A 27,032-nucleotide genomic window follows, 5' to 3' on the forward strand; every position below is an offset into this window, starting at 1 on the left:
CTTCATTTTTTCCATAAATGGTAAGTGGGTCCCACATTCCACTAACTCACTACGCTCACATTTTATTATAAAACCAATATAAAAAAGTGAGTCCCACATTCCACTAACTTTTTCAACCAACTTTTCTTTACATCTCTTAAACTCGTGCCAAGTCAAAGAGTGGCAATTAATCGGGGACGAAGGGAGTATTATTAGCTAATTTACATTATTAGATGACACATGACATTAATCTAATTGTTAGATCATACTAAGATTCACGTATTTTATTTTTTTAACAATATTTACCATATGTATATGAATACATCCTTACGTGGGCAGGCTGCATGCATACCTTTCTAATCAAGAGTATTTAGTATATATAAAAGCAAAAAAAAACTACATATATTATGTGTGCATCATTTAAATATAAAAGTATGTTGATATGGAATAGGATGTCTTGGGCAAGGAGCGCCATATCATTAATCTTGTCACAAACATTGTGTCACTCTCAAAAGGCCTCGATTCCACGGCAAGCAGCTAGCGCCGCAATTCCTCTCCGCCACTCAGCCGTGACATATCCCATCGTCAATCCACAGCTTCAAAAACCGGTGTGTATTTAATCAACTATGGTGTAATGCCGCATCAACTATAACGTGAGCGTGTGCAGGTGATTCTAGAGGAGAGGAGAGAATATTTAATACAGAAGACTATCCAAAAACTGCAGACAAGCACGGAACAACTCCAACTCATTGACCACCTCCAACGGCTAGGAATCGGTTACCACTTGGAAGATATGATCGACGCCATACTGCACCTCCAACGCTCTGCTTTCTCGACCGAAGATGACCTCTTCACCACCGCCCTTCGCTTCCGTCTTCTCCGCCAGGCTGGCTTCCACATCAGCACCGGTACAAACATATTATTAGTTAGGTTGCCCTGTTAGAATAATTGAGTGAACAATTACATAAAGCTCTCTATGATGATTAACTAAGAACGACGGAGAAGGAGTATAAACTGTAAAGCGGAAGCGTACCTTGATCCATAACAAATTAAACGGTGGAATTGCTTTGCAACGGCTATGGATCTTCCAAACGATCAGAGACATTCTTTGCAATAGTCTGCCGAGAGAATACAAAGATATTGAATGTTTTTCTGACGTATGGGGACCAAAACCCTAGTTTATATTTATATAAAATATAAACCCCTTTATTTTCTATTCGGTCCCTCATCAAATAGAAAATCTCATATGGTATCTACCCTTATTTCCATAACAAATAAATACACTTTAGCCCAAACTTTAATCTTTAATAGATCACTTTAATTGGGCAACTGAAAGATAGCCATACATATTAAATTAGTTATGTGGAAGCCCAAAACATGCCCCTAATATTATTACTAATTTTGTTTGGTTTTGGTTTGGTGGTCAGGTGTGTTGTTGAAGTTCAAGGGCGAAAGCGAAAAGTTTAAAGAATCGGACATGGTAGGATTACTGAGCTTGTATGAAGCATCAAATATGGGGGCTCAGGGAGAAGAAATATTGGAGGAGGCTATGGATTTTTCGAAACGATCACTGCTCGAGGGTGAGGACCGGGTCAGTGAGGCGGTGGGACAGGCCCTAGAGGTGCCGAGACATATGAGGATGGCTAGGTTGGAGGCCAGGCGATTCATCAAGGAATATGGCAACGGGAGTGATCATGACAGAGACCTTTTGGAGCTTGCTGTTTTGGACTATAACCATGTCCAAGTTCAACACCAAGCCGAACTCACTCAACTTAAAAGGTCATGCATCTATATTACTATTATTATTGTTATTATCTAAGTTTCTAGCTAACACTAATGAATATAGAGTAAAGGCCAAAACTGGTCCAGAACATATGCCCATTTTACGATTTTTGTCCTATACTTTATCTTCTGAACTTTTGCATCCTGGACATTTCAACTCGAATCACAATTGGTCCTACACTAATAATTCCGTCAATTTTTAAACACTTTTAACCCGATTTTGACAGATTTTGATGGTTTTAACAGTCTTTTCAGGTTAAAACCGTTTAAAAATCGGGTTAAAGCGTTTAAAAATTGACAGAATTGTTAGTGTAGGACCAATTGTGATTCGAGTTGAAATGTTGAGGATGCAAAAATTCAAAAGATAAAGTATAGGACCAAAATCATAAAATGGACATATATTCAGGATTAGTTTTGACCTTTACTCATGAATATATGCATATGTTATAGGTGGTGGAAGCAGCTAGGGTTGGTGGAGAAGTTAGGCTTTGGGAGAGATAGGCCATTGGAATGCTTTTTGTGGACAGTGGGGCTTCTCCCTAACCCAAAATACTCAACCTGCAGAATACAGTTGGCCAAGACCATAGCTATTCTATAAGTGCCCGTTTTTTAGCCTTGATGGGAATAAGGTGGCTACGACTTGGGCCTTGATTATTTCATGGACAATAGTGTTTAGTGAAGTAATTAAACTTAAGTTTTGTAACTTGGACTAAATTGGTCCTTTTCCACTCCCTTGTTTTATACAGCGTTTCTCTAGCTGGTTTCATATTTACTGACAAATATGCCCCTACTATTTACATGGAAAATACCAAATGTGCCCATGGAAGCTCAATCGATGCGCCAACTTCCCGCTCAGATTCACTCTATAAATAACGAGACGCACCTCCTCCTCCCGCCATCAGACCTAGAACTCCCGCGAAAAAAAGAACCCTTCATCGACATCGATTCACTCAAGTAATTCTCCTTCGCTCATTGTCGATCACGTTCTGAGTTTGTTATTTGAGTGCCATCTAATTTATTTTTTTACATATTCATGTAGATGTCAGGATCCTCTCGTACCTATGGGAGTCAGCAAGTTCCATCTGGAAGCAAAGGTTGTGTATGATATATGAGCAATTTTGTTTAATTTTATATGTGAATGAGTACTTATCTATTACAGATGTAATGTAATGCAGAGAGAACTCGTCGTGCGTGGAGCGACAAAGAGGAAATGTTCTTGATTGGGATAATGAAGGAGTTGGTAGCTACTGGCTGGAAGGCCGATAACGGCTTCAGATCTGGGTATCTGCAGAGAGCGGAAGAGGCAATGCGCCGAGAGTTTCCGGGGACTGATTTGAAGGCCAACCCTCATATCCAATCCAGAATTCACACCTGGAAGAAGAGTTTCTATGCTCTGTCAAAAATATTAGATCGAAGTGGTGTGGGATTCAATATTCACGGTGACTATAAGATCGACGTAAGCGACGATCAATGGAGCCAAATTGTTAAGGTACTTGTAGACTCCATACATATCTCTTGAACTATATACTATCACGGTTTCAAGATTGTAACTAACATCATTAATATAGGCTGACGGGGCTGCCCATGGACTACGTACTAAGTCGTGGCCATATTACGAGGACTGGAAGTGGATCTTTGGTAAGGATAGGGCGAGTGGGATAACAGCTGAAGACATGCTTGATGCTTACAACGGACTCGATCCGATTGAGCAAGTGGCAACTAATGGAACTGGCCTCGATTACGACTTTGGTCTCCATGACTTCCTTGGAGGTGATGCAGGGCTGAACAGGGACTCCCCTCCTGTGATGAGTGACAATGGATTCTCTCGTGGGCGTGAGGCACCTCCTGTGATGACTGATAGTGGATTCTCTCGTGCGCGTGAGACACCACCAACTGAAACCTCGAGCAAGAAGCGCAAAAAGCACGATGCTTTGGAGGGACTTGTGGATGTCATTGGAAAAATGCATGAAGCCACTAATGCTCGACTTGAGTATCTGGGGACCAGGATTGGTTATGAATTCGACCTCACAAAGGCACGTAAGGATGTTTTCGAGCTTGTTGGTAATATCAATGGAATAAACCTTGCCCAAGTCTTTGATGCTTCTGACTTCATTCTGGAAAAAGTTCAGCGCTTGGACTTCTTCATGAGTCTCCCAGAGGTGGCAAGGCATGCGTATGTCCTTCGCGCATTGGAGAAGTGTTCTGCTAACTGATCGAGAATGTGTGTGGGGCAAATGACAATGAAGCTAGTGTTGGTATGGGCTATTAGGATCACTCTGCTTTTTGCTATGTAATTATAAGTATGGTGTGGGTCTAAGTTAGTATGGTTTGCTAAGCTAGTGGCTATTTTGCTAATGTAAATAGATGCATATCTATGAACCAGTATGACTATTTTGTTGGTATGGGCTGCTAGGTTGATGGTTATTTTGATATCTACAAAAGCGTATGGAAGTAATGAAGGTGTGATGCTAAATAGTTTATATAACCACTACTTGTTTGATCCACAAAATTTATAAAATATTTTGATGATATTCTGTTGTAGCATAGTGTTTGTCCTCCATGAGGTCCATCCATCCACAACAATTTCAAAACTTGCCGATAACTGCGCGGCCATATTACATTAATGACATGAGACCAATTCGATTGCACATTCTCATATTACATTAATAACATGAGACCAATACATATGAAAACACTACTAGATTATCATATAGTAGTCATCGCCCATGGTCATTTTCTGTTATGACTCATTGCTAGTGCTTGATACCCCACAAAAAACAAAAAGAGCGAGACGTTAGCGTTATATGCATCATATAGCTTTTATCTATTCAAATGTTAATGGTCACATAAAACTGCACATCATCCCTATCCACCAACTGGAATGACAGTCGATCTCCTTCAACTAAGGCATTGCCTTGCACAAAGCACTTCCACCCATGTTCAACCCAAAGCTTGCCTTTGCCGGTACCTAAATGCATCTCCCAAGTGTTGTCAAAGGTGGTGAAGTAGGCGCGTTGATCTTGCATAGAGGCGGCAGGGATGTATGCATTCCAGAATTGAAGAGGCAGTTCCTAGATCATAAAAAAAAATTCATATAATGTATTCTAGCAAGGAAGCTTATGCGAGGAGTACAATATGGTGTTAAATTTCAATACTCACGAAGCAGCCCGCAATATTTTTCGGAGTCAGTACCAAATTGAAAGTGGGGTACACGCCTTCAGCGGGCGGCATCACCTCTGCTTCGTATTCATCCTCGGACTCTGCATCGGACTCACTTTCAGAGGGAGAGTAATCGTCAGATGATTGTATATCGGGGGAGTAGTAGTCTTCGTCGCTTGGAATCTCTCCATGAGCTACACATATGGACGGGGCAAAAACTATGTTAATTCAATGAGTGGTGCTAAAATTTAAAAATATTATTATTAAAGAATGTAATTTTCAAATAATATGGCTCTAAAATATGTTAATTCATTGAACTTTACAACGAATAAACACTGAAATATGAAAAAATTCTAGCTTATATTAATATTTTAAGACTTTTCCCATAGCCAAGTCAAAATGCTAGCATTATTCTAATTAAAGATATTAGTAAATGCTTAATGCTAACAATGATAAAGCATAAGGCATTACTCCAATAAATACACGCATTACCAAATTTCTTTATTTTATTAAATACAATGTTTAAATATAAGTAATATTATATCATTTTTTTCGGTTCTTCCACAAAATACACCGCCATTGTTGTTTCTATCTTAGACTTTATATTAGTTTGAACAAATCATTACCTCTTAAGTCTTTTTTCGGTGGGCAACCACTGCCAAAATCAAACCGCTTCACATGGAATGTGCCTCCACCAAGCCATGTGAACATGAGCACGTCCAGATTCACGATCTCGTTGGCTTGAACAAAGCTACTCCATCCAATCCTGAAGAAGAAGCCATTTGCAACTCTCAGCAGAGTTACACCCCACACTCTCCCATTGGGCATCATAAGAACACATTGATGTGGCAGGTCAGCCCCATGCCGACCAACAAATTCAGGTGGGAGGCGCTGCAGGTGAAAAAAAATAATAGTATCATTTTGCTTCTATTTTTGACACAAGAATCGAATATATATCAAATAATAAAACTATGAATCTTACAATTCCGTTGTTGTGGAGGCCCTCGGAGTGGCACTTGAAGAAACCTGGGAGCCTTGCATATTCACCATCATTCAGAGGGGGAGCTGTCATTGTGTGATGAGTTCTATAACCATCATAGAGCTATTTATTGATTAGGATTATAAGAGAAAGAGAAGAGGGAGCTCCACCTAAATTGCAATAAATTCTCAACTTACCCAAATCTAGTGCGGGATTACTGTAAAGTTGACTCCGAAAACGGTGCGCAATGAAGAAGTGCTCAGCAGAATGGTTGATGGGGGTAGATGGGGTAGTTCGATGTCAATCCTCTGAGATAATCAATGAAGATGAGAGATATGAGTCAGGTTTATCTTATGCTTAATTAAAGCTAACCATTAATTGCTGAGTGAGGAGTGGGTAGTTGTGTGATGTAATCTACTACACCTTTCTTTTTAAGATGAGTATTATAAAAAGGCTTGTAGGCAACTCATTCTACTACATGTATCTCTAACTTTCCGAAAATGGCTATGAACATACCACTGCAAGATGTCTTTTTTTATCAAGGCAACTGGAATCCACGTATGGATACTCTGATGTTGTCAACTATCATACGTTTTCGCGACAACGCATGCTGGGAAGGTAGTAATATACCCCCATGGGTCTTGAAAGAGTGTGGGCTGGCTATACAGGGTGAGTTCGGGATCGAACTCACAATCTCTGAACTGACTGACCGGCTACGCCATCTGCAATCTCGACACCACACCTTCAAAGAGGTGGTACACACTACAGGGGCATCTTGGGTTCAACGTCAAAACTTTGTCGCTGCAGCTGATTGTGTGTGGGATGAAATATTGAAGGTAATAACTGCTTCTACTACATTGTATGGCATATAACTCATTTCATATAACTTATATTTATTTTGTAGAAGAACACCTTTGCTGCGGCATACTATCACAGAGACGAGCCTGAATTCAATCTCCTAGCTTCTTTATTTGCTCTTGATGATGTAAAGCTTGAAGATGTGCAGCTTGATGACACTCCTACAGTCATTGTAATTTCCGACTCAAGCGGAGGTGGAAACCCCATCCCAGTGAAATGTGTGACGCCGTCAGAAGATGAAGATGAGGTCAACTCTCCGGCTATTGGGGCAGAGTCCAAAGTCCGACGTAAGCTATTTGTCCATGATGAAAGCCCAACTGATTGTCAATCGTCAACTATGAAGGACCAGTGTCATGTGGTTCCACTTATGGGTGCCGGATTCCAGTCAAAAATGAAAAATAAACCACCACGTCCCACTCAGCCGACTTGCCCACACGTGCTGAATGGTTCCCCTTTTGCGAGTTCATGTGCCTCGTGTAGCCCTCTCCCTGCCAGCCGACGTACTGCTCCGTAGGAAGTTGTCTAGATTATGCTTGCAAGTATCTACAAGTGCTTTGTTTATAGTAGGCTAACCTTTATCTTATATTAGATATCTGATGCCCATCGTCTCCCCTTTTTGTTTTTTGAATGTGTTCTGGGAGGCTTTTTGTTTTGAAGATGTAAAGTGGTGTGTTTTATCAAACACATCAACTGATATTTAAATGGGCTTTAATATTCAAAATATATTATAACTATTTTGGGTTGATGAAGGTGTATATGAAACTACACTATATCAGTCCGTGTTGGAGCAAAATATATACTCATTCACACAAATTCATATGCATAGGGTAGAGTTTTAGTAACATAGAGTGCTCCTGATTCATAATCCTTGTTCATACATTCAAAAACATCCCATACATATTACATAGTGTTAGGAAGAGTTGAACCACTTCAACTTGACTCAAAAGGTGAAGCTTCTGCTTGTCTTCGTTGATGATGCATCATAGCGGAGCACCGGTGTACTGAAATTTGCATAGTTCATATTAGGTGCTTGCTAAGGCCAAAACTAACCACAACACAAGTAATCAAACATAAGAATTTTGTCATAAAAAAACATACCACGTTCCACATCGATTGTGCTAAGGCATCTCGATGAGTATTCCACTCTGTTGTAGGCTCAACTGTGTCAACAAACTCATTTTCAACAGCCTCGGATTCTAAATCATTGTCAACATGACCTCCATCCATTGCCAATTCGATTGGATCGGATAACATTGCGCCTCGCACATAGTTGTGAAGTAGAAAGCAAGCCATAATAAGCCTAATCTGCACCTTCACCGGGTAAAAGGCTGCACTCCTCAAGATTCCCCAACGCATTTTAAGTACAGCGAACGCACGCTCGATGACATTTCGTGCACGCGTGTGTCTCATATTGAAAATTTCGCGTGGACTCTGAGGGGCCTCAGTAGCGGGCCCCCATTCTTTTAGATGGTAGCGGACACCTTTGAAGGGAGTTAGGAAACCATCACTATTTGCATAACCATTGTCGCATAGATAGTAATTACCTGCAATCGAATAATCAACTTTGATCAATAGTAATAGATAGCTGAGAATCAAGTATAACGGTTCCTAAATCACACCTCGAGGAACCTTCAATCCATTGGGGCGATTCACAGCATCGCGGAGGACCCGAGCATCCCCTGCAGATCCCTCCCATCCCGGTAGCACATACACGAACTTCATATCCCGGTCACAAACGGCTAAGGTGTTGGTGCAAATTTGACCTTTTCGTGAACGATACCGAGGTTTATCAGTCTGGGGCACGTGTAAGCTGATATAAGTCCCATCTAGAGCTCCAAGGCACCCCTGCATCAATAACAAATTTGTTTAAAAGCTAGAACTACATTATATTGAACCTCTTTGGGCTGTAAAAGCTAACACCTTGAACCACTTCCATCTGTTGTCGGTGCAATCATCTGTTATCGGTTCCGGTGTAGCAAGCAGAGAGGCTTGCAACCTAATCACAGCTCGTAGGACACGATGAACATAGCGAGAAACCGTGTATCCAGAACGCAGGAAATCAAATTTGACAACGCGATTCTTTTTGTGGTGTGCCAAGATAGATAGAAACAACGCGACCTGCTCCTCAACCTTCACAAACCTGCCGTCTGTTAGATCACCAGTTTGTCTGAATATGCGACATAGCCTTCCGAAAGCGTTCCGATCCATACGCAAGTTTTCTAAACATGCCACATCGGATACATTGACCAAGCGATTAATATGCCTCACTTGGTCTGGTATCCTTTTGATACGACCATAAATAGCTCGTACAGATCTTTGGTTCAGCCTCCGACGGTTCTGTTGTAGATATATGAGAATCATTGCAATAACATCAAGTTGATGGCTATGCATAACCTCCTCCATCAGTTGAATTACAAGTGCCGTCGTCGAAACTGGAGATGACATTGTCGAAGAACAGGAAATCTACAAAAGACACCGCTACTGCTTATTTTGCAATTCATAACCACGATAATACATATGATGTAAAAGTCACTGATTTTGGCTCTGCCTAAAATGAATATGCATATCTTCTACAATTCAATAGTAAATAATTCATATTCACAAAATGAAACACAGCGAAACAAGTGAGTTGCAAGAATCGTTCAAAATTGAATTTGCAAAAAGTTCACCGAGCTAGAACCCACGGAAGAAAAAATTGAAGGGGCGATCTGAAAGACCACACAATCAACCATAAATAATTCATATTAACAAAATGAAACACGACGAGACAAGTGAGCTACAAGAATCGTTCAAAATCAAATTTGCAAAAACTGCACCGATCTCGAACCGATGGAAGAAGCAAGTCCAGATTCGATCTGAAAGGCCACATAATCAAATGTTTCAATTGTATAAAACTTACCTCCACAAAATGAAATCCTTTCGCAAAGTTTGGAGCGCTGCAATGAGGTGTCGAGGGTAGATGAGGAAGATGAATTATAGTCCTTCCACACTCCCCCAAATTGGAAAATAAACCCACAAGATTTTCTGGATTGTTTAACAATGGAATTCTACCTAAAACAGTAAAAAAGGACGGGTCGAAGACCCAAATCCCGGGTCGAATGGAAAAACGATCAATGGTACAAAACAGAGAGAAAAAGGTGGACTACTTTCATTTTCCTGTATTATCAAGGCTAAAAAACTGGCCCTTAGTGATTGATGATATTTTCGACACACATGGCAAAATGGATGAACTAATCCAGTTCACCCATGCAATTCAAAGGTTTTAATCTTGATCAACTCATTTTTTTTGATAAGTTGACAATATTTATGATGTATTCATTGTTCAAAACCACAGATGGGATCTTGAAGCAATGGAGACACTCCCCGAGTACATGAAAATATGCTACATGGCATTGTACAACACCACCAACGACATTTGCTACACGGTGCTCAAGGACACCAGCCGGACTGTGCTCCCCTACCTCAAAGCAACTGTAAGTAGTGTTGTTCATGGATTTTCATCCCTAGATGATTTATCAGCCCTACCAAACATGGCCTTAATTATTTGTCACAGTGGATAGACATGATTGAAGGCTTCATGGTGGAGGCAAAGTGGTTCAATGGTGGGAATGCACCAAACTTGGAAGAGTACATGGAGAATGGAGTATCAACGGCGGGGGCATACATGGCTCTGGTGCACCTATTCTTTCTAATGGGAGAAGGTGTGACCGACCAAAACGCCTCACTTTTGAGGCGGAAACCATATCCCAAGGTCTTCTCCTTGGCAGGGCGAATTCTTCGCCTCTGGGATGATCTTGGCACTGCCAAGGAGGAGCAAGAGCGTGGGGATCTGGCATCGGGCATACCGTTGTTTATGAAAGAGAACAATCTGGCAACAGAGGAGGCAGCAAGAAGTGGAATGCTGGAAGAGATATTCCAACTATGGAAGGATCTCAACGGTGAGCTCATCAACGTTAACAACGCATTGCCCTTGTCTATCATCAAAATCGCGCTTAACATGGCACGAGCTTCCCAAGTGATCCACAACCATCGACAACACACCTATTCTTTGAGCGTCGACAATTATGTTCAAGCCCTCTTCTTCACTCCCCTTCCTTCCTCTTAGTCTATGCATTTCTCATCCTCTTTTATTGTATCTTCAATACTATTTATTCATTTCAGTAAATGTATTAAATTGTAAATGGAATCTTAGTGTTTTCTGGACCCTTAACTGAATTCCATTTGGGATACCACTGATTGACTTCATCAAACTGATTTGTGACAGCATACATTTCTCTAACCACATTTATATTGTCTTAACATATGTTTACTGATCTACACTTTCCCCATCAACTGATAAACCTACCAGTTTAAATTTGTGCACACTTTACCACTAATACATTTTGCTCTATTAAAAAGCTATTGACATATTAACTGATCAGTTATGGATAATTCTGATCATCCTTAATTAGTCCTTACAAATGCATCTCTTAAAAATCATATTTTAACAGAAGATATCTAATTAGTGACGAGATTGATGGGATATTATGAATTTATTGTATTCCCTAACATTGACATTTTTTGACATATTAACTTTGGTTTTTTCAATATATAGTAAAAATTAAAACACAAGCAAGTGAATCGAGCTCACTTGAAGGCTTTCTTGAATGTATTGAAATAATATTTGACTAATTTGATATGTTATAATCTTGTTTTTATTTTAGCCAGTCCACTTTCCACATACCACATATATTTATTATTTTAATATTACTTATAATTTTATTTCTCCTATAAACATTGAAATTTAAGTTTGTTGGTTAGTAACATATAGTAGTAGTAAGTTTTGTTTATACTTACTATATTTGGTGAACAGTCTATAACAATTATAAATGTTTTAAGCTTTAATTAGGTGATGGATTCGGTTTTAGGAGTAAACATACGCATAAATTCCATAATAATATTAACATATTCCATTTAATAGAATATTAAGGTTATTTTAATATTTTCTTAAATTAAATTATGTGTGCCGTACATTGCATATAGACAAATTGGATTTAATAATTTAATTGGACAAAAGGCTCCTGGAATTAATATAAGTATGGAATTAAGAAGGACAAACAGTTGAAACCTAGGATTAATTAAATTAATCCTACATTTATTTTTCTAGTAGATGCCAATGCCATAAGGCCCATAACATCGTGATTAATTTAATATATCAATATTTAAATATCCTAAACAGAGCTTTCTGTTCATAATCATGTATTCACATGGTTTACCCCACTAATGTTTGAGTATTTAATGGGCAATAATTCATTTTATTTATTGTCGTGGACTATTTATACAATTAACAATAAAATAGCATCAATAGTTTATCTTTTTATACGGCCCAGTTGATAGTAGAACCATTAGAAAATAAGCCTAAAACCAATTAAATATGGATTTATGGTTCACATCCGTAGATTATTAAAATTTGAACTAGACATTCATTCACAATTTTTAAAATTGAAATAGTCTCCCATGAGCTGAACCAAAATCGATTATTTTTTTATGAAATATTATAGAAATTTGATGAAAACCATTAAAAAATCAATGATTTTGAATCAAAACCATCATTTTGTAGTGGATGTGATTCTAATTTTATGGAACTGAAATAGCCAATTATAAATTAAATCCAGTGGTTCTTGAATTAACGTCATCCCTACATTGAAAGTTGAAAATCAAATAGAAATAGTCGTAACTTCTTTCAAGCACTACTTGTATTATGCGAATCTTACTAATTTAATATAAACATCAATAATGTCAAGATAAATTAAATAAACATAAAGTCATCGATTAATTTGACACGTATTTAGCTAAGAATGCGTGAAGTTGACCACTGTGCATGGCCACAGTATTAATTTGATGGATTGAAAGGAATTTAGTCATTTTTATATTAAAATTTTCTACTCCATTTTTAATATTTGAACCTGATTTGCCAATCAGGTTTGCCCCGGTCCGGCCCGGTTTGATTTAAGCTAATTGTGTGCGTTGAGGCGTGCAACTAGGACTGTCAATTTTTGGCACGACACGATAACACGATACGAACCCGCACGAAATTAATGGGTATGTGTCAAGGCTTATTGGGTTCGTGTCCTTATCGTGTCGACACGAAAATTTCGTGTCGTGTTCGTGTTACACGTTAAGAAATAATATTAATATATTATAATATTATTATTATTTTTATTTATTTTAAATTTTTTAAAATTTAAAATTTAATTTTAGAAATGGTATTAGTATATTACTCCTTCCGTCCCGGATAATTCGTCCCACTTTGACGGGGCACGGATTTTAAGAAATGTAATGGAAAGTGAGTTGAAAAAGTTGGTGGGATGTGGGTCTACTTTTAAAGTATTAGTTTTATAATAAAATGTGAGCAGGAATGAGTTAGTGGAATATGGGGTCCACTACCAAAAATGGTAAAAGTGGAGTGGGACAAATTATGTGGGACGGACCAAAATAGAATACTGGGACGAATTATCTGGGACGGAGGGAGTATAATATTATTATTATTATAGTGTCGTTATTGTGTCGTGCCATATATGTGTTGTTATCGTGTCGTTTTGACCCGAAGTGGTTCGTGTTGTAAATGGGTCCGTGTCGTGTTCGTGTCTGAGGGTAGCGGGTCGTGTTCGTGTTTGGAGTTTTCTTAACGGATCGTGTTCGTGTTTGTTGTCATCGTGTCGACACGATAACACAACACGCATGATTTGCCACCCTTATGTGCAACTTTATAAAATGTGCTATTTACTCTATTTTTTTAAAATTCCATGTAATGTTTATATATGTATATAACTATTTATAGCTAATATTTTGGTATTAAATTCAAAGCACATATATTAAATAGTACGTAGTAGTAAAAACGATCGAGATACTCATATTTTTGACATAGTCACGAGATACTACTCATACTATATTCGGATTCCGATTCGGATTCGGATTCGGATAATAAGATCAGAGAGTAAAATGGAAAACCATCAAATCAATGAAAATTGTTTGGTAAATTAAAATTACTAGAACATGAAAAGTATAACGTGAAATTGTATAAACAAATATACTCCCCGTGGAATAGAAAAAAATTGGTAGTAATAATATGTGGAGTAACACATTAATTTAGGGATTAAACTTCAATATTTTCTCTTTTCAAATTAAAATGCTAGTAATAAAAAGTAGTAAAACAAAGCGTTGGTCTTACATGCTCGCCACGCCAACCATTTCACGGGTAACACAAAAGTAAGCTCATAATTAATGCATAATCTAATAAATTAATGCATAATCTATTAAATTAATGCATATAATAAACACTTAATTCCATAATTAATGCCATCAATATCGTGAATAGAGGTGCGCGGCGCCCATGGTATTGCGGCATACGCCCAAGTTTTCATCAGAATAAAAAATTGATATGAATATCATTGCATCTATATTCAAATGCTCAGATTTTTAATTAAAAGAATTCACTAGAATATAGCTCAATTGTTAATAATAATTATGTGTAATTTTCCATATACTTAGGGTCAACAAGAATAGTGGTAATAGAAAGTGAATATTGTGTCATGATTATATTTTTCAAATAAAGAAAAGTGAATATTGTGTCATGATTATATTTTACAAATAAAGAAAAGTAAATATCACCATAATATAATATTATCTCCATCTAAAAATTTATCACTTATTTTAATTTTTGTCTATCCCTATTTTAAATAAAGAAAAATAAATATCATCAAAATATAATATTGTCTTCGTCCTGAAAATTTGTCACTTATTTTCATTTTTGTCTATCTCGATTTCAAATAAAGAAAAATAAATATCATTAAAATATAATAATGTCTTCGTCCTGAAAATTTGTCATTTATTTCCAATTTTGTCTATCCCTATTTCAAATAAAGAAAAAGTAAATATCATCAAAATATAATACTGTCTTGTCCTGAAAATTTGTCACTTATTTTCATTTTTGTCTACCCCTAAAAATTTGTCTTCTCTTTTATCACTTTTATCATTTTTGATAATGAACTTCACGTTCTACTAATAATACTATATAAAAATAGGACACACATACCACTAATTTTTTCAATCCAATTCTTATCACATTTTTTAAAATTCATATTAACTCTAATGGTGACAAATTATCAGGGACGGAGAGAGTAGCACGCGGAAGAGACGATTTTCCACAAGACAAAACGTGCACCGACTTTCCATTGTTTGACTTTGGGCTCACCATAACTAACTGTGCGACCCACCACACCCTATACTACTTTTCAGACATCGCCTTCCTCAGTTGCCAACTCTTCCTCGTATCACATCGAAACACCAAAAAGTTTTACTTAATTAAATATTTTTTTAATCCCAATTTCTTGTTAATCCCTAAACCATTTTATAACGATTAATCTCAACCCTCAATTAAGCCCTAATTGACCCGACACTACTAAAGCCAGCCCCACGCTATGAATAAGTAGAGACGATCGCATCAACTTCGTTTCGTCGATTCTTTCCAATTCCATTCCTTTTTCTTCTTTCCATTTTTGGCCCATACCCTTTTTCTTCTCCTACTATTCAATTTCAAACCCTCTCTCATGGCGTTTGCATTAGTCACTTGGATTTCCGCATGCTCTTCCGTAAAAATGCAATCTTGATCTGATTTTAACTGCTGTGTGAAATCTTGGCGCGCGTGAGTGTTTTTCTTGGCCTGATTGAATATGAAGGTGGGGAAGTCTCAGGTGTGGCAGCCTTGCAAGAAGAAGAGGCTGTAGTAGTTTGTGATTCAAGAATCCCATTTAGGGAACTTGTGGAGAGAGAGAGAGGGAGAGGGAAAGGGGGAGTGGAATGTGTATAATCTGTATTAGGTAAGTGAGGCAAAAAAGGGGAAGATTATCCAAAAAAGGGGGGATTTTGGGATTGATTCATTACATATTGATATATATAGATAACGGATAAGGGCTGTGGTGATGGTGATGGCATCGAAATCGAGCGCTGGTGGCAGTAGCAGCGGCGGCGGCGGTGGTGGTGGTGGCCGGACTCGCGTGGGGAGGTATGAGCTTGGGAGGACTTTGGGAGAGGGGACTTTTGCAAAAGTGAAGTTTGCTAGGAATCTTGAGACAGATGAGAATGTGGCCATCAAGATTCTTGATAAGGAGAAGGTTCTCAAACACAAGATGGTTGGCCAGGTTGCTGTTTAATTGTTCTTCTTATATATTCAGAATCTCTTCATTTTGATCATCTGGATTATGTGATGTTCTTGCACTGGATTATGGGTTGACTTTTCTTGTTCATGTTGTCTTTGTTCAACCTTTTTTCTCTACAATCAAAGGTCTCTCTAGTGATCCTTTTGCTGTGTAGATGACCAATTTGTGGGACTAATGTTTTATAGAAATAAATTATTTATGTTTCTGATGATTTGAGTTGGAGCTGATCCGGGTGCTATAGATCGGAATATGGTTGATGTATATATTTGACTAGATCTTTGTCTTCATACTTTGATCTGTGCATTCGCATCGTTCCAAAACTTATCTTTGCGTTTGCAGATCAAGCGCGAAATTTCAACCATGAAACTGATAAGGCATCCTAATGTAATCCGGATGTTTGAGGTTTGTGCTCGAGTCCTTTAAACACTTTATCGTAGTGTGATATGGGCGTGGGAGCTATGATATGTATGTGTATTGATGGGCTTCTTTTCGTGTAGGTTATGGCCAGCAAGACAAAGATATACATTGTTATGGAATTTGTAACCGGTGGTGAACTCTTTGACAAGATTGTATGTCTCGCTCATCTTCACTCTGTGATCAAAAGCAATATGTAAGGAAGTGCAATTTTATTGTTGCTTTCTTGTTGGCAGGCTAGTCGAGGCATACTGAAAGAAGACGAAACAAGGAATTATTTTCAGCAGCTCATTAACGCGGTTGATTATTGCCACAGCAGGGGTGTTTACCACAGGGATCTTAAGGTGATCATGCAATTTCACACTTGTCTAGTTTTATTGAATATGAAAAGCTCATTGTTTATTGTATTGGTTTCTTGGTTTATAGCCGGAGAATTTGCTGCTTGATTCCAAGGGCATTCTCAAAGTCTCCGATTTTGGTTTAAGCGCCCTACCACAGCAAGTTCGGGTATTATGATTTGTTCATACATTCACTCGTTGAGCTTTGTATTCCAGAAAAATGAATCAGATGATATTACTCATTTTCTTAATCCTTTATCAGGAAGATGGATTGCTTCACACGACATGTGGGACGCCAAATTATGTTGCCCCAGAGGTATGCATCCATTTCTTTTAGCTCAATCAGTGATGTTTTATTGCTTCTTGAATAGTTTGGTTTTCTGAATAACTGCTCTCATTTCCCTCGTTTCACAGGTGATCAACAATAAGGGCTACGATGGAGCTAAGGCAGACATATGGTCTTGTGGTGTTATACTTTTTGTACTCATGGCTGGATTTCTGCCCTTTGAGGAGCCGAATCTTGTGGCATTGTACAAAAAGGTATACGTCATATTTCATGGTGGACAGTATGGAGTGATGTTTGGAGCACGAAACATAGGCATGAATGCTACGTGCTACCTTGACAATGTTTGTTGATTTTGCATTTTCAGATATTCAAGGCGGATTTCAAGTGCCCTAGATGGTTTTCAAAAAGTGTACAGAAACTAATCACAAGAATTCTGGATCCCAACCCATCCACGGTATGATCCCAACTGCAACTTTTATAATATTCAGTCACAAGCCTTAATGCTTTGTTATCTACTCGTTGCAGCGTATAACAATCAGTGAGATCCTCGAAAACGAGTGGTTCAAGAAAGGATACCAGGCACCTGTTTTCGAACAAGAGGATGTTACCCTCGATGATGTCAATTCAATCTTTAGTGAATCAGCAGTATGGATTTTAGTTTGGCTCCAGTTGTTGTCTTTCGATTTAATTACTATGATATTTCCCTACTCACCATAAAGTTCATTTTTGCAATCAGGACTCTCCCAACCTTGTTGTGGAGAAGCGGCACGAACGGCCCCCAGCGGCTGCACCAGTGACTATGAATGCCTTTGAGCTCATCTCCACCTCACAGGGTCTCAATCTCGGTTCGCTCTTTGACAGGCAGATGGTATGCTGACTATCGATTGGTAAAAAGTGAGACTCACAATTTTGATCAATTTAATTAACGTGCTTCAAATCTCCTCCGACTCCAGGGTCTTGTCAAGCGAGAAACGAGATTTACATCAAGACGCCCTGCCAGCGAGATTATGTCGAAAATCGAGACAGCAGCCGGGCCTATGGGGTTTGATGTGAAGAGAAACAACTACAAGGTTTGATTACATCAAATTTATGTAGCTATTTCTTTACAGTGTTGGAAAAGGACTTCTTTGTTTCAATCTTAACCTCTGATTCCTTCCATTTAGATGAAACTTTATGGGGAAAAATCCGGCCGGAAGGGTCACTTGTCCATTGCAACAGAGGTGTGTTTACCTAAAGATTTTCGACTCCTCACTCGACTACAGAGAGAACGAGATGTTTTGACATTATGTAACATTGTTCTAAATTGCTCTTGCAGATTTTTGAAGTAGCTCCATCACTTCACATGGTTGAGCTTCGCAAGGCTGGAGGAGATACATTCGAATTCCACAAGGTATCGTTACATTAGCCTTATTTTGCATAATGTCTTAGACGATCTCAAAATTGTTGCAATATTTTGAAAATGAAATAGAGTTAGATAATGAGCCTTGCTCTTATCCTTCGTATGCAGTTTTACAAGAACCTTTCGACCGGGTTGAAAGATATCGTATGGACAGCAGGCGAAGGAGTACAACAGGAAGAGACCAGCCGTAAGTAGACCGTTTTTTCCTTTTACTTTTTTAGTTCATAGGAAACCGCGGTCTACATAATCATTGATGTGTCGTGCATCACCCTTGTTGCAGGTACTGATCACCCGAGGCCTTAATCGTAACGTCGTCTTGCTAAGTTGGACTCATACTTGCATGTTAGTGTTGATTTGTAGTATTTGGTATGCTTACATAATATGGAACATCGCCCTTTATATTTTTGATTTGCTTGTGTAACATTAGCATATCCTATATGATGTCTATAAATGTATGATTGAGGATCTTCATGTTGTAGCAATGTACCCTACTATAATAATCGACCCTTATTACAAATAAATGTAAGATTGCAACTTTTTTTTTGCTTTTTTCTAACGTATGGTTAGATGTGTTTGCTTTGATATATAACGAATAAATAAGCTTTATTATAACTATTCTACATACATAAAAAGACAAACAATTTGTTCGCTATGGAGTGAGAAAACCAGACATTGAGATTTAAGAAGCTACTACTTTCACAATAAGAGTTTTTTAAAATCAAAACAAATATTTAAAGTAAATAGAATGATATGAATTAGTAGTAGCATCAAAACTCCAACAAGAAGCAAATTCTTTACTTTAGAGTAATAATAATGATATTTATTTATAAATGCTAATTTGAATACTATTACTCCCTTCGTCCACGAAATACTGTCTAAAGTTTGACTTAGCATGAGTTTTAAAAAATGTGAATAAAAGTGAATTGAAAAAGTTAATGGAATGTAAGTCTAATATTTATATACTATTATTTTTATAATAGAATGTGAGTATAATGAGTTAGTTGAAAGTGAGGTCCATTTACCAAAATGGTAAAAAAGCAAAGTGGACAACATAGGGACGGACCGAAATGGCAAAACTGGATAGCATTTCACGGACGAAGGGAGTATAAAATTACTCTTTCCGTCCCAGAGAAGATGTCACACTTGAGAAATGGCACGAGATTTTAGGAGATGTTATTTTGTGTTTTAAGTGGTGAGAGAAAATAAAATTTTATAATTGATGTGAGAAGAAACTTTTTCCAAAAGAGAAAATGTGACATCTTTTGTAGGATAAACTAAAAAGGAAAGTGTGACATCTTTTGTGGGACGGAGGGAGTACTAAAAATTGAATGAGCATGATCATATGAAAGCCCACTCAACTAATGGGCTTTTCATTGGGCCAAGATGAAGCCCAATAACAATTTCATGGCTGCCATGAAAACACATAGATAGGTCATGTGGTTTGGGAGCTAAGTAGCCGTCTGTCAATTTTCGTAATTTCTTGCACAAAAATTTAATGTCGGCTTATGATTCCTTTATCACCACCGATCACCGATCAATAAATTTCCCCTCACCAACTGTTCCGATCCCAGAAAATTGAAGAATCAGCAAAATACGCAGTGAGAAGCTGAGATGATGCGGGTCAGAGGGCTAGCCCGGTTAGCGAGGTCGGGCTACGCCCGTGGTCAATTGGTCTACTCCCCTTTGGGAAGTGGCGAGAGCGCGCCGCTGCTGCTCGAGCATTCCTCCCACTTTCGCAACCCTCTTCAGTCTTCTCGAGAGGTGAACTCACGCCCTCGTATTTCATCTCAGAATGGATTGGATTTTGTGTGTTTTTGCGCCGTGTGCTTGAGTAGGAGCTGTTTTCCTGTTAGTTTCAGCTCTGGATTTTGAAATTCGCGGTTATTAGGGAAGCTTGTTTCGGAGCTATTATTGTTTTCTGTTTATGGTAATTTGATCGAACAGTTGGTAGGCGTAAATGAGTTCATAATTAATGGAGCTTGCTTATGGGTTAAGCAAGCTTTATTAATAACTAGGCTTGAAAGATTACTTTTTTTTTTGTCTTTCTAATCATTTTCTTTTTATTAAGCTTTGTTATAGTGATGTTTATGATTTAAGAGATTGAGGAGCCTATCTTATTATTTGTTAATCTGAACAATTATGTTCTGCTAAATGAGAAATGCTGTTCATTTGTTTAATTGTGGCAATCAATATGTATTTCAATTTACTGCTCTTGATGTATGAATTATGCCATGTTTATTTTTGCAATTGACATATATTTTACCGCTACATTGTATTATATTTTCTTTGTTACTGTTTATTAGTAGGTTTTGGGTTGCAGAGTTATTTATTCTTGGGTGTCAAATGCCATTAGTACCGTGGGGCAGCAGGTTCAGCTTCAGAGTAGCTCTGCGGTTGAGGTCAGTGCCTAACTTAATTAAACTGCAATTTACTTTTCAAATACTCCATTTGTATATCGTTGCCAGCTTGTTTAGATGTGCTTTATTGTGTGGCCAACCTTCTTGTTCGTACTGCAGGAGCAAGTAGACCCTTTTTCTCTTGTTGCTGATGAACTATCGATTCTCGCTGATCGCTTGAGGTCCATGGTTGTTGCGGAGGTATGACATGTACAGTGTTGATTATGTTTTCCAACAGATGGATGTGTAAAGAAGGTAATTCAAACTTATTTAATGCTCATATAGGTTCCCAAGCTTGCCTCAGCTGCAGAGTATTTTTTCAAATTGGGAGTTGAAGGAAAAAGATTCAGACCCACTGTAAGATTACCATTCCTATCTGATTTCTGCGGCCCCATTTGTTAAACCACTAATTTCTCCTCTCTTTTACGCTCCTGTGCCAAAAATGAAGGAATGCGTTGTAATTTTGTTAATTGATTTACTTATGCAGGTCCTTTTATTGATGGCAACGGCTCTAGACTTACCAATCCAAAGGCAAACATCAGAGGCTGCAGTCAATGCCCTGTCTTCAGAGTTGCGTACAAGACAACAGTGCATTGCTGAGATTACAGAGATGATCCATGTCAGTGACTATCTCTTCCTAGAATGTTGTTTACACATTTCTCCACTTCATGTCTCATTCTTATACATTACTATTAGTTATGCCAAAATTATGTGGAGAACCATATTTTGTAGCTTTATGGTGTCTTACCTTCTCACTGTGTTCGATATACTTTCTTATTTTAGTAATTTGGTATGGATTGGCCAGTTGAATCTTCATTTAGTAATATCCATGTAATATAATAGGTTGCTAGCCTCCTCCATGATGATGTGTTGGATGATGCTGATACAAGGCGGGGTATTGGCTCTTTGAACTTTGTTATGGGAAATAAGGTATGTGATTTATATCCTTTTGAACTCCCTCGGCTATAAGCAAAAAGTGGCAAGGAACTTGATTTTCAAATTTCAAACAAAGATCATCTTAGTCTGGTCGACCTTTTGAGTTAGGTTAATTGTTTACCGAGTCACGTTTGCTTTGTTTAAATTGCAGTTGGCTGTGTTGGCTGGAGATTTTTTGCTATCTAGAGCTTGTGTTGCTCTTGCTTCCTTGAAAAACACAGAGGTACCTTTAAGCCTTTGCATGTTGAGGATAAGCATTTCTTTATGCACTTACATCACAAGCATAGAGTGACTAGGGAAGGCTGATCATACACATGCTCAAGAATCATGCTAGAGATATCATTTATGTTACTTGTAATTGTTACAGGTTGTTTCTCTCCTGGCTAAAGTCGTAGAACATCTAGTCACTGGTGAGACCATGCAAATGACTACTACATCTGACCAGCGCTGCAGGTATGCTGCTAGCGGGGCTTATGACTTCTTTTTTTGTTTCGCTGTTTTCTCTGTATTGGTAACATGCAGAACTATATCACATGATATAAGTAACTGTTCTCCTTTGACCTTTCACACACTTTTCTTATCTCATCGTATGTTTGTTCTTCCTAAAATATTGTATGTGTTGCTTTTGTTCAGCATGGAATACTATATGGAAAAGACATACTACAAAACTGCGTCATTGATATCCAATAGTTGTAAGGCTGTTGCCCTTCTTGCTGGACAAACGGCAGATGTTTCAAATTTGGCTTTTGAGTACGGCAAGAACTTGGTTTGTATTTTTTCTGTTGTCTTTCTTTCTTTTATGTACAATTAAACTGGGAGTGTGAGCTGTGTTTTTAGTGGACTACATGCTGTCTTAATGTGCTGTATTTTAGGCTAGGGTTGTAAGGTGGTGTTACGTGATGAGGTGATGGAGGGTGGGGATTTAATTCTCTGATGTTAATAGTTTTATCCTAGTTTGTCTGTATCTGTGTATATTCCGTGTGCATACTAGATGCCTCAAATATTGGTTGCAATATGTTATTGTAAATGTTTTAATGTCATGTTCTCGTCCCTGATTTCTTTATAAAATAGTAGTAATAATACTATTGTTATGACTTCAATTTTAATAATAAACTTTTCCTGCTGTTTCTGTTACCTGCAATAGTTCTATCTTGAAATCTTGTTTGCATGTGTGTTTGCAGGGGTTGGCTTTTCAGTTAATTGATGATGTTCTTGATTTCACCGGCACATCAACTTCCCTTGGAAAGGGATCCTTGTCCGACATTCGCCATGTAAGTATCTCCATTTCATTTGAACTGTACACAATTGCCTAAACAGTTAATGGCTATAAAATGACATGCCAAAAATTTCAAATAATTTTTTCCAGGGGATTGTGACCGCTCCTATATTGTTCGCTATTGAGGAATTTCCTGAACTTCGGGTGATTGTCAACCAAGGATTTGAAAAGTCTTCAAATGTGGACCGGGTAAGTTTGCTTTATTACTTGATCATCTGTCAACACCGTCTATTTAATTTTTCTTTCCCTCATGTGCCTTTTTCGAAAAAAGAGAAATGTATGGTAATCATCTCTCCAAACTATTGAGCTCTCTCTCCCTCTCTCTTTCTATAGGCTCTAGAATATCTCTCAATGAGTAGTGGAATCCAGAGAACTAGAGAGCTAGCAGCAAAGCATGCTAGCCTTGCATCAGCTGCAATTGACGCCCTTCCAGAAAACGAGGATGAGGTTGTTCAGAGGTCGAGGCGGGCGCTTGTAGAACTAACGCATATAGTCATCACCAGAACAAAGTAGAAAATATATACAAATATGATTTAGATCATTCTGGCAGTCGCAAGATCGTATCTAGGACAGTTTACCCTCTCCTATTTTCGGTTGCACAAGACAAGTGTTAATTCGATCCATCATTTCCCTGAATAAAAATGTCTTCCACATGAAAATTTTCTCCTGTGAGAATGAGAAGGGGTCCTCTTTAGCTTGAATTCTTTGTTGCAATCGATCAATTAGATACTTGCAACATTTTGTATTGTTGGTTTAATTCATTGTTTTTGCAGTAACTATGCTTTTTGATTCAAGGCATAATGTGATAAATATATCTCATCTTTCTGTATGGTGCAGTAAACTGATTGTACTCAGGAACCAAAAATCATATTTTCATATGAACTTATAAAGTGAATTTGCTACTATTAAACTTTATTGCATGTACCCAAAACAACACACTGAGTTACAACACACTCTTTACATATCTACTGAGCCTCCTGCATACATAGTTGCATCTTTCTATTCTCGTCGATGACCTGTTGAAATATCGAAACCGGTATTCCATTGTTTAAAACACGTCCATAGAGATGAATGCAGCCCAAGCATCCTACAATCAAGTCATAAGTTAAGATAAGAACCCTCTGGCCAATTCTCAACTTGTGCAGTAACTCAAACTCACCTGAAGAATAGAAAAGGCTTTATCTGCAACGTACTTCTGTTGGGGCGTTGCGCCTCTTTGTTGGAGCTTGTCTGGGTGCAGGCACAGCCGCGCCTTTTGATACGATTTTTTCACTTGTGAGGATTCGATTATGCTTGCTAAGGGCACCGGTAACCAGCCACTGTTCGGCCATAAGATCTGAGTGCCAAAGCAAAGAGAGTTATATATTTGGTGAAATCCAACGTTTACATCATCTGGATTTCTTTATATTAAAAGATCATCTCACATGATGCAATGAAGAAAGCAGAAGTCGAATGTCAGCATCCTTGCCACTTGACCATAATCTGATCTTCTCATCCTGAATATCCATTTCTGTTTGTACCTGCTTCGTTTAGAGATAGTTAGTCGACTGTCAGAAGTCGAAGCAAAAGGTCCAAGGCGAGTTATGAGATCACAACGCCATTCCAACCAAGGCCTCAACTATGATGTGATCTCACATGCCACTATCAGTAACTAGTTTTATGTATGATTGCAGTAGAACTAAAGCTTTATACCGTGCATTCGAGCTGTTGTTCGTCTTCTACTATTTCCCACTTGACCTGCTGCTTATCCTGCAAATGAACAACAGAAAGAACTATCACAACCATATGATGATCCTAAGCAATACCAATGATCAACATGATGATCGAAAACAATACCAATGATCCGAAACTGTCTGTATGTCCCTCGGAAACCTGCTGTCCACTCAAAACATCTGCAAAAAGGCACAATCAATATCCAATCAACAGAATTAAGAGAGCATTGAAATCAGAGAAAAACTCACACAAACCTTGTGTGGTTTTCTCTGCCTCACACTCCGAATTGTGTGTTTGAGACTTCTCCTTCGCCCATGCTATGGCCTCATCAACACCGTTGGATTCACAAGTCCCTTCCCTGTTCTCGGAGTTGATCTCAATCACATAGGAGCTCATGACCTCATCCTCATCCTCATCATCCTCCTCCTGCTCCACCTCGTCCGGCCTTATAACCTCGCCCTCCACCTCAGCCTCACGCCAGACCGAGTGGCAGACCGAGGAAACTGCAGATGATGGTGAGTTGTTGAGCTCCATGTCATCTGCAGACACTCTGAAGCTGCTATTGGAAATCGGCTCAAGGTTGATCGTCTCCGGAGAGGCGTTTCTTCGACTTAATCCAAAAGTGTAGCTCCTCAGATTGTCTGTGCCATGGCTTTCCCCATTGTTGCAGTGATTACTGCCTAAAAATGGCGGCATCATGCTTTTCTGATCTTCATTCTCCATCCTTGTTGAATTCCACCTACTCCTCACATTAATCGGCCTAAAACGAATCGAAATTTCAGTTTTCACTCTCCTAATTTACACACTCCAACCCTATTTTCTTCCAATTACATGAATTTTCAAAATTAGGATCCAATCTTAGGTAAAAAGAGGCGAACTCATCTGGAATGAAAAAATCACCTGAGTTTCGAAGCGAAAGAGGACACGTCATCGCCGCCGCCGTCAGCGAAGAAGGCCGGCCGGAGAGGACTGAGCTCCTCCGAGCTGAGCACCGAAGAAGAGCTCGTTTTCGATCTCGATCTCGACCTCACCACCCTCTCATCCTCCCACCCAAAAATATCGCTGTAGAAACCGTTCTTCTCTCGCTTCTGATGGCCGGGGATCCTGAACTCCGGCAAGCTCCTTCCGCTCTTCCCCGCCGGAGGCACCTTCTCCGGCTGCCGGAAAATCTCCTCGTAGAAGTAGGTCGCAGAAGAGGTGGAAGATCGCGGGAAGCCGGAGGAGAACTGGCGGGAGAGGATCGTGCGAGGGGGCCCGCCGAAGACGTCGCTGAAGTCCTCAGGGTCGGAGGTAGGCTCGTGGCGGTGAGAGGCGGAGGGTCGCCGGAGATGGTGGTTTGGTCGGTGGAGCGAAGGTGGCGGCGACGGCATTCCGATCCTCATTCGCCAGGATTCGTCCATCGTCGGTGAATCGCCGGCGGCGGAGGGAGCGTCGTGATTACTGATTATGAGCCTACTTGCATGTTTTTGGAGCTATTTATACATGAAGCTTTTCAATGGAATTTTTCTTTTTCATTTTCTTTTTAAATATTTTGCTTTTTTTTTTTTTTTTTGAAATGGCAAAGAATTTTGATAACCAATATCTTTTGCTGTATTTTTTACTCAGGAGTAGGGGTGGGAATACGGATATCGGGTATTGGATTTACCCATACCCGACCCGATATCCGCCGGATTTGGATACCTAATATCTAATTTTATGGGATTGAGTATTGAAATATAAGATAAATCGGGTATTGGATAACCCGAATGAGTATCGGGTATTACCTGAATATCCAATTTATTATTTAAAGCATATTTTAAATTAGGTTTAGTCATTTTGCATTAAATATAATCTATATACTTTAAAATAAAAGTGATCCATTTTTTTTTAGTTTTATACTACAAAATAAATGAAACGTAAAAGATATTAGTCAATTTAGATATTTCTATATTTCTATTAATATATAAAATTTAATTTTTTTTATTATTAACACATGTAAAGAGTCAGGTATTTGGATACCCGATACGTCGGATATGGATATCCGGGGCGGATTTTGGATAGACATTTTGATGATTTTTGGGTTTGGATATCCGTTTTTTTTTCAGGTCGGGTATCCACGGATACCTGTGTTCCCACCCCTATTCAGGAGTATAAATTCGGAAGGATGAGATATTTATTTTTTCTAGTTTAACACTTTATTTCACTCTAATAATAATATGCTTGGTCTTTTTTGTCAAAAAAGTCTATATAGCCTAGACTCCTTTAAAAATGAATAAAATTGATATTCTCATTTTATATATTTTTTTATAAATTTAATATGTATTACATATACGGAGTATCT

At 38.5% G+C, this 27,032-nt stretch overlaps 6 protein-coding genes across 9 annotated transcripts; 5 read left to right on the plus strand and 1 right to left on the minus strand.

The window, feature by feature from the left end:
* Positions 1–413: 413 nt before the first annotated feature.
* Positions 414–10,862, plus strand: LOC125188260 (geraniol synthase, chloroplastic-like). The gene is made up of 7 exons (XM_089057863.1): positions 414–587; positions 647–887; positions 1,407–1,758; positions 2,212–2,355; positions 9,942–10,016; positions 10,092–10,230; positions 10,311–10,862. The coding sequence occupies exons 1-7, from the start codon at positions 414–416 to the stop codon at positions 10,860–10,862; spliced, it is 1,677 nt and encodes a 558-aa protein (XP_088913989.1).
* Positions 2,801–3,974, plus strand: LOC148926926 (uncharacterized). The gene is made up of 3 exons (XM_089058550.1): positions 2,801–2,855; positions 2,937–3,250; positions 3,330–3,974. Exons 1-3 carry the CDS (start codon positions 2,801–2,803, stop codon positions 3,972–3,974), a joined length of 1,014 nt encoding a protein of 337 aa, XP_088914676.1.
* LOC125210929 (uncharacterized) lies at positions 6,375–7,372 on the plus strand. The gene is made up of 2 exons (XM_048110568.2): positions 6,375–6,735; positions 6,804–7,372. The coding sequence occupies exons 1-2, from the start codon at positions 6,400–6,402 to the stop codon at positions 7,269–7,271; spliced, it is 804 nt and encodes a 267-aa protein (XP_047966525.2). The 5' UTR covers positions 6,375–6,399; the 3' UTR covers positions 7,272–7,372.
* A 4,359-nt stretch (positions 10,863–15,221) lies between the features above and the next one.
* On the plus strand, positions 15,222–18,940 carry CIPK23 (CBL-interacting protein kinase 23). The gene is made up of 15 exons (XM_048085652.2): positions 15,222–15,936; positions 16,294–16,356; positions 16,452–16,523; positions 16,605–16,712; positions 16,795–16,875; positions 16,969–17,022; positions 17,121–17,246; positions 17,357–17,446; positions 17,518–17,637; positions 17,729–17,860; positions 17,946–18,062; positions 18,156–18,212; positions 18,308–18,382; positions 18,500–18,578; positions 18,672–18,940. The coding sequence occupies exons 1-15, from the start codon at positions 15,718–15,720 to the stop codon at positions 18,692–18,694; spliced, it is 1,416 nt and encodes a 471-aa protein (XP_047941609.1). The 5' UTR covers positions 15,222–15,717; the 3' UTR covers positions 18,695–18,940.
* Positions 18,941–19,840: 900 nt separating this feature from the next.
* Positions 19,841–23,828, plus strand: LOC125188662 (solanesyl diphosphate synthase 3, chloroplastic/mitochondrial-like). Of its 3 annotated transcripts, none has more exons than XM_048085653.2 (12): positions 19,841–20,152; positions 20,698–20,790; positions 20,908–20,988; positions 21,073–21,144; positions 21,275–21,406; positions 21,631–21,717; positions 21,875–21,946; positions 22,091–22,176; positions 22,357–22,489; positions 22,905–22,994; positions 23,090–23,188; positions 23,333–23,828. In XM_048085653.2, the coding sequence occupies exons 1-12, from the start codon at positions 20,003–20,005 to the stop codon at positions 23,510–23,512; spliced, it is 1,275 nt and encodes a 424-aa protein (XP_047941610.1). In that variant the 5' UTR covers positions 19,841–20,002; the 3' UTR covers positions 23,513–23,828. The 3 variants fall into 3 exon arrangements, with proteins under 3 accessions (XP_047941610.1, XP_047941611.1, XP_047941612.1); XM_048085654.2 differs by having other exon boundaries at positions 20,014–20,152; positions 20,695–20,790; XM_048085655.2 differs by having other exon boundaries at positions 20,024–20,152; positions 20,712–20,790.
* A 54-nt stretch (positions 23,829–23,882) lies between these two features.
* LOC125188660 (Chaperone DnaJ-domain superfamily protein) lies at positions 23,883–26,164 on the minus strand. 2 transcript variants are annotated; one of them, XM_048085650.2, is made up of 7 exons: positions 25,613–26,164; positions 24,967–25,472; positions 24,836–24,891; positions 24,692–24,748; positions 24,424–24,519; positions 24,193–24,335; positions 23,883–24,086 (listed from the first exon to the last, which is right to left on the minus strand). In XM_048085650.2, the coding sequence occupies exons 1-7, from the start codon at positions 26,110–26,112 to the stop codon at positions 23,999–24,001; spliced, it is 1,446 nt and encodes a 481-aa protein (XP_047941607.1). In that variant the 5' UTR covers positions 26,113–26,164; the 3' UTR covers positions 23,883–23,998. The 2 variants fall into 2 exon arrangements, with proteins under 2 accessions (XP_047941607.1, XP_047941608.1); XM_048085651.2 differs by having other exon boundaries at positions 24,159–24,335; positions 25,613–26,163.
* Positions 26,165–27,032: the final 868 nt, after the last annotated feature.

This window comes from Salvia hispanica, chromosome 5, assembly GCF_029641045.1.
Source record: "Salvia hispanica isolate PSC_SH4W2 chromosome 5, Shi_PSC_v1, whole genome shotgun sequence".
Taxonomy (NCBI): Eukaryota; Viridiplantae; Streptophyta; class Magnoliopsida; order Lamiales; family Lamiaceae; genus Salvia; species Salvia hispanica.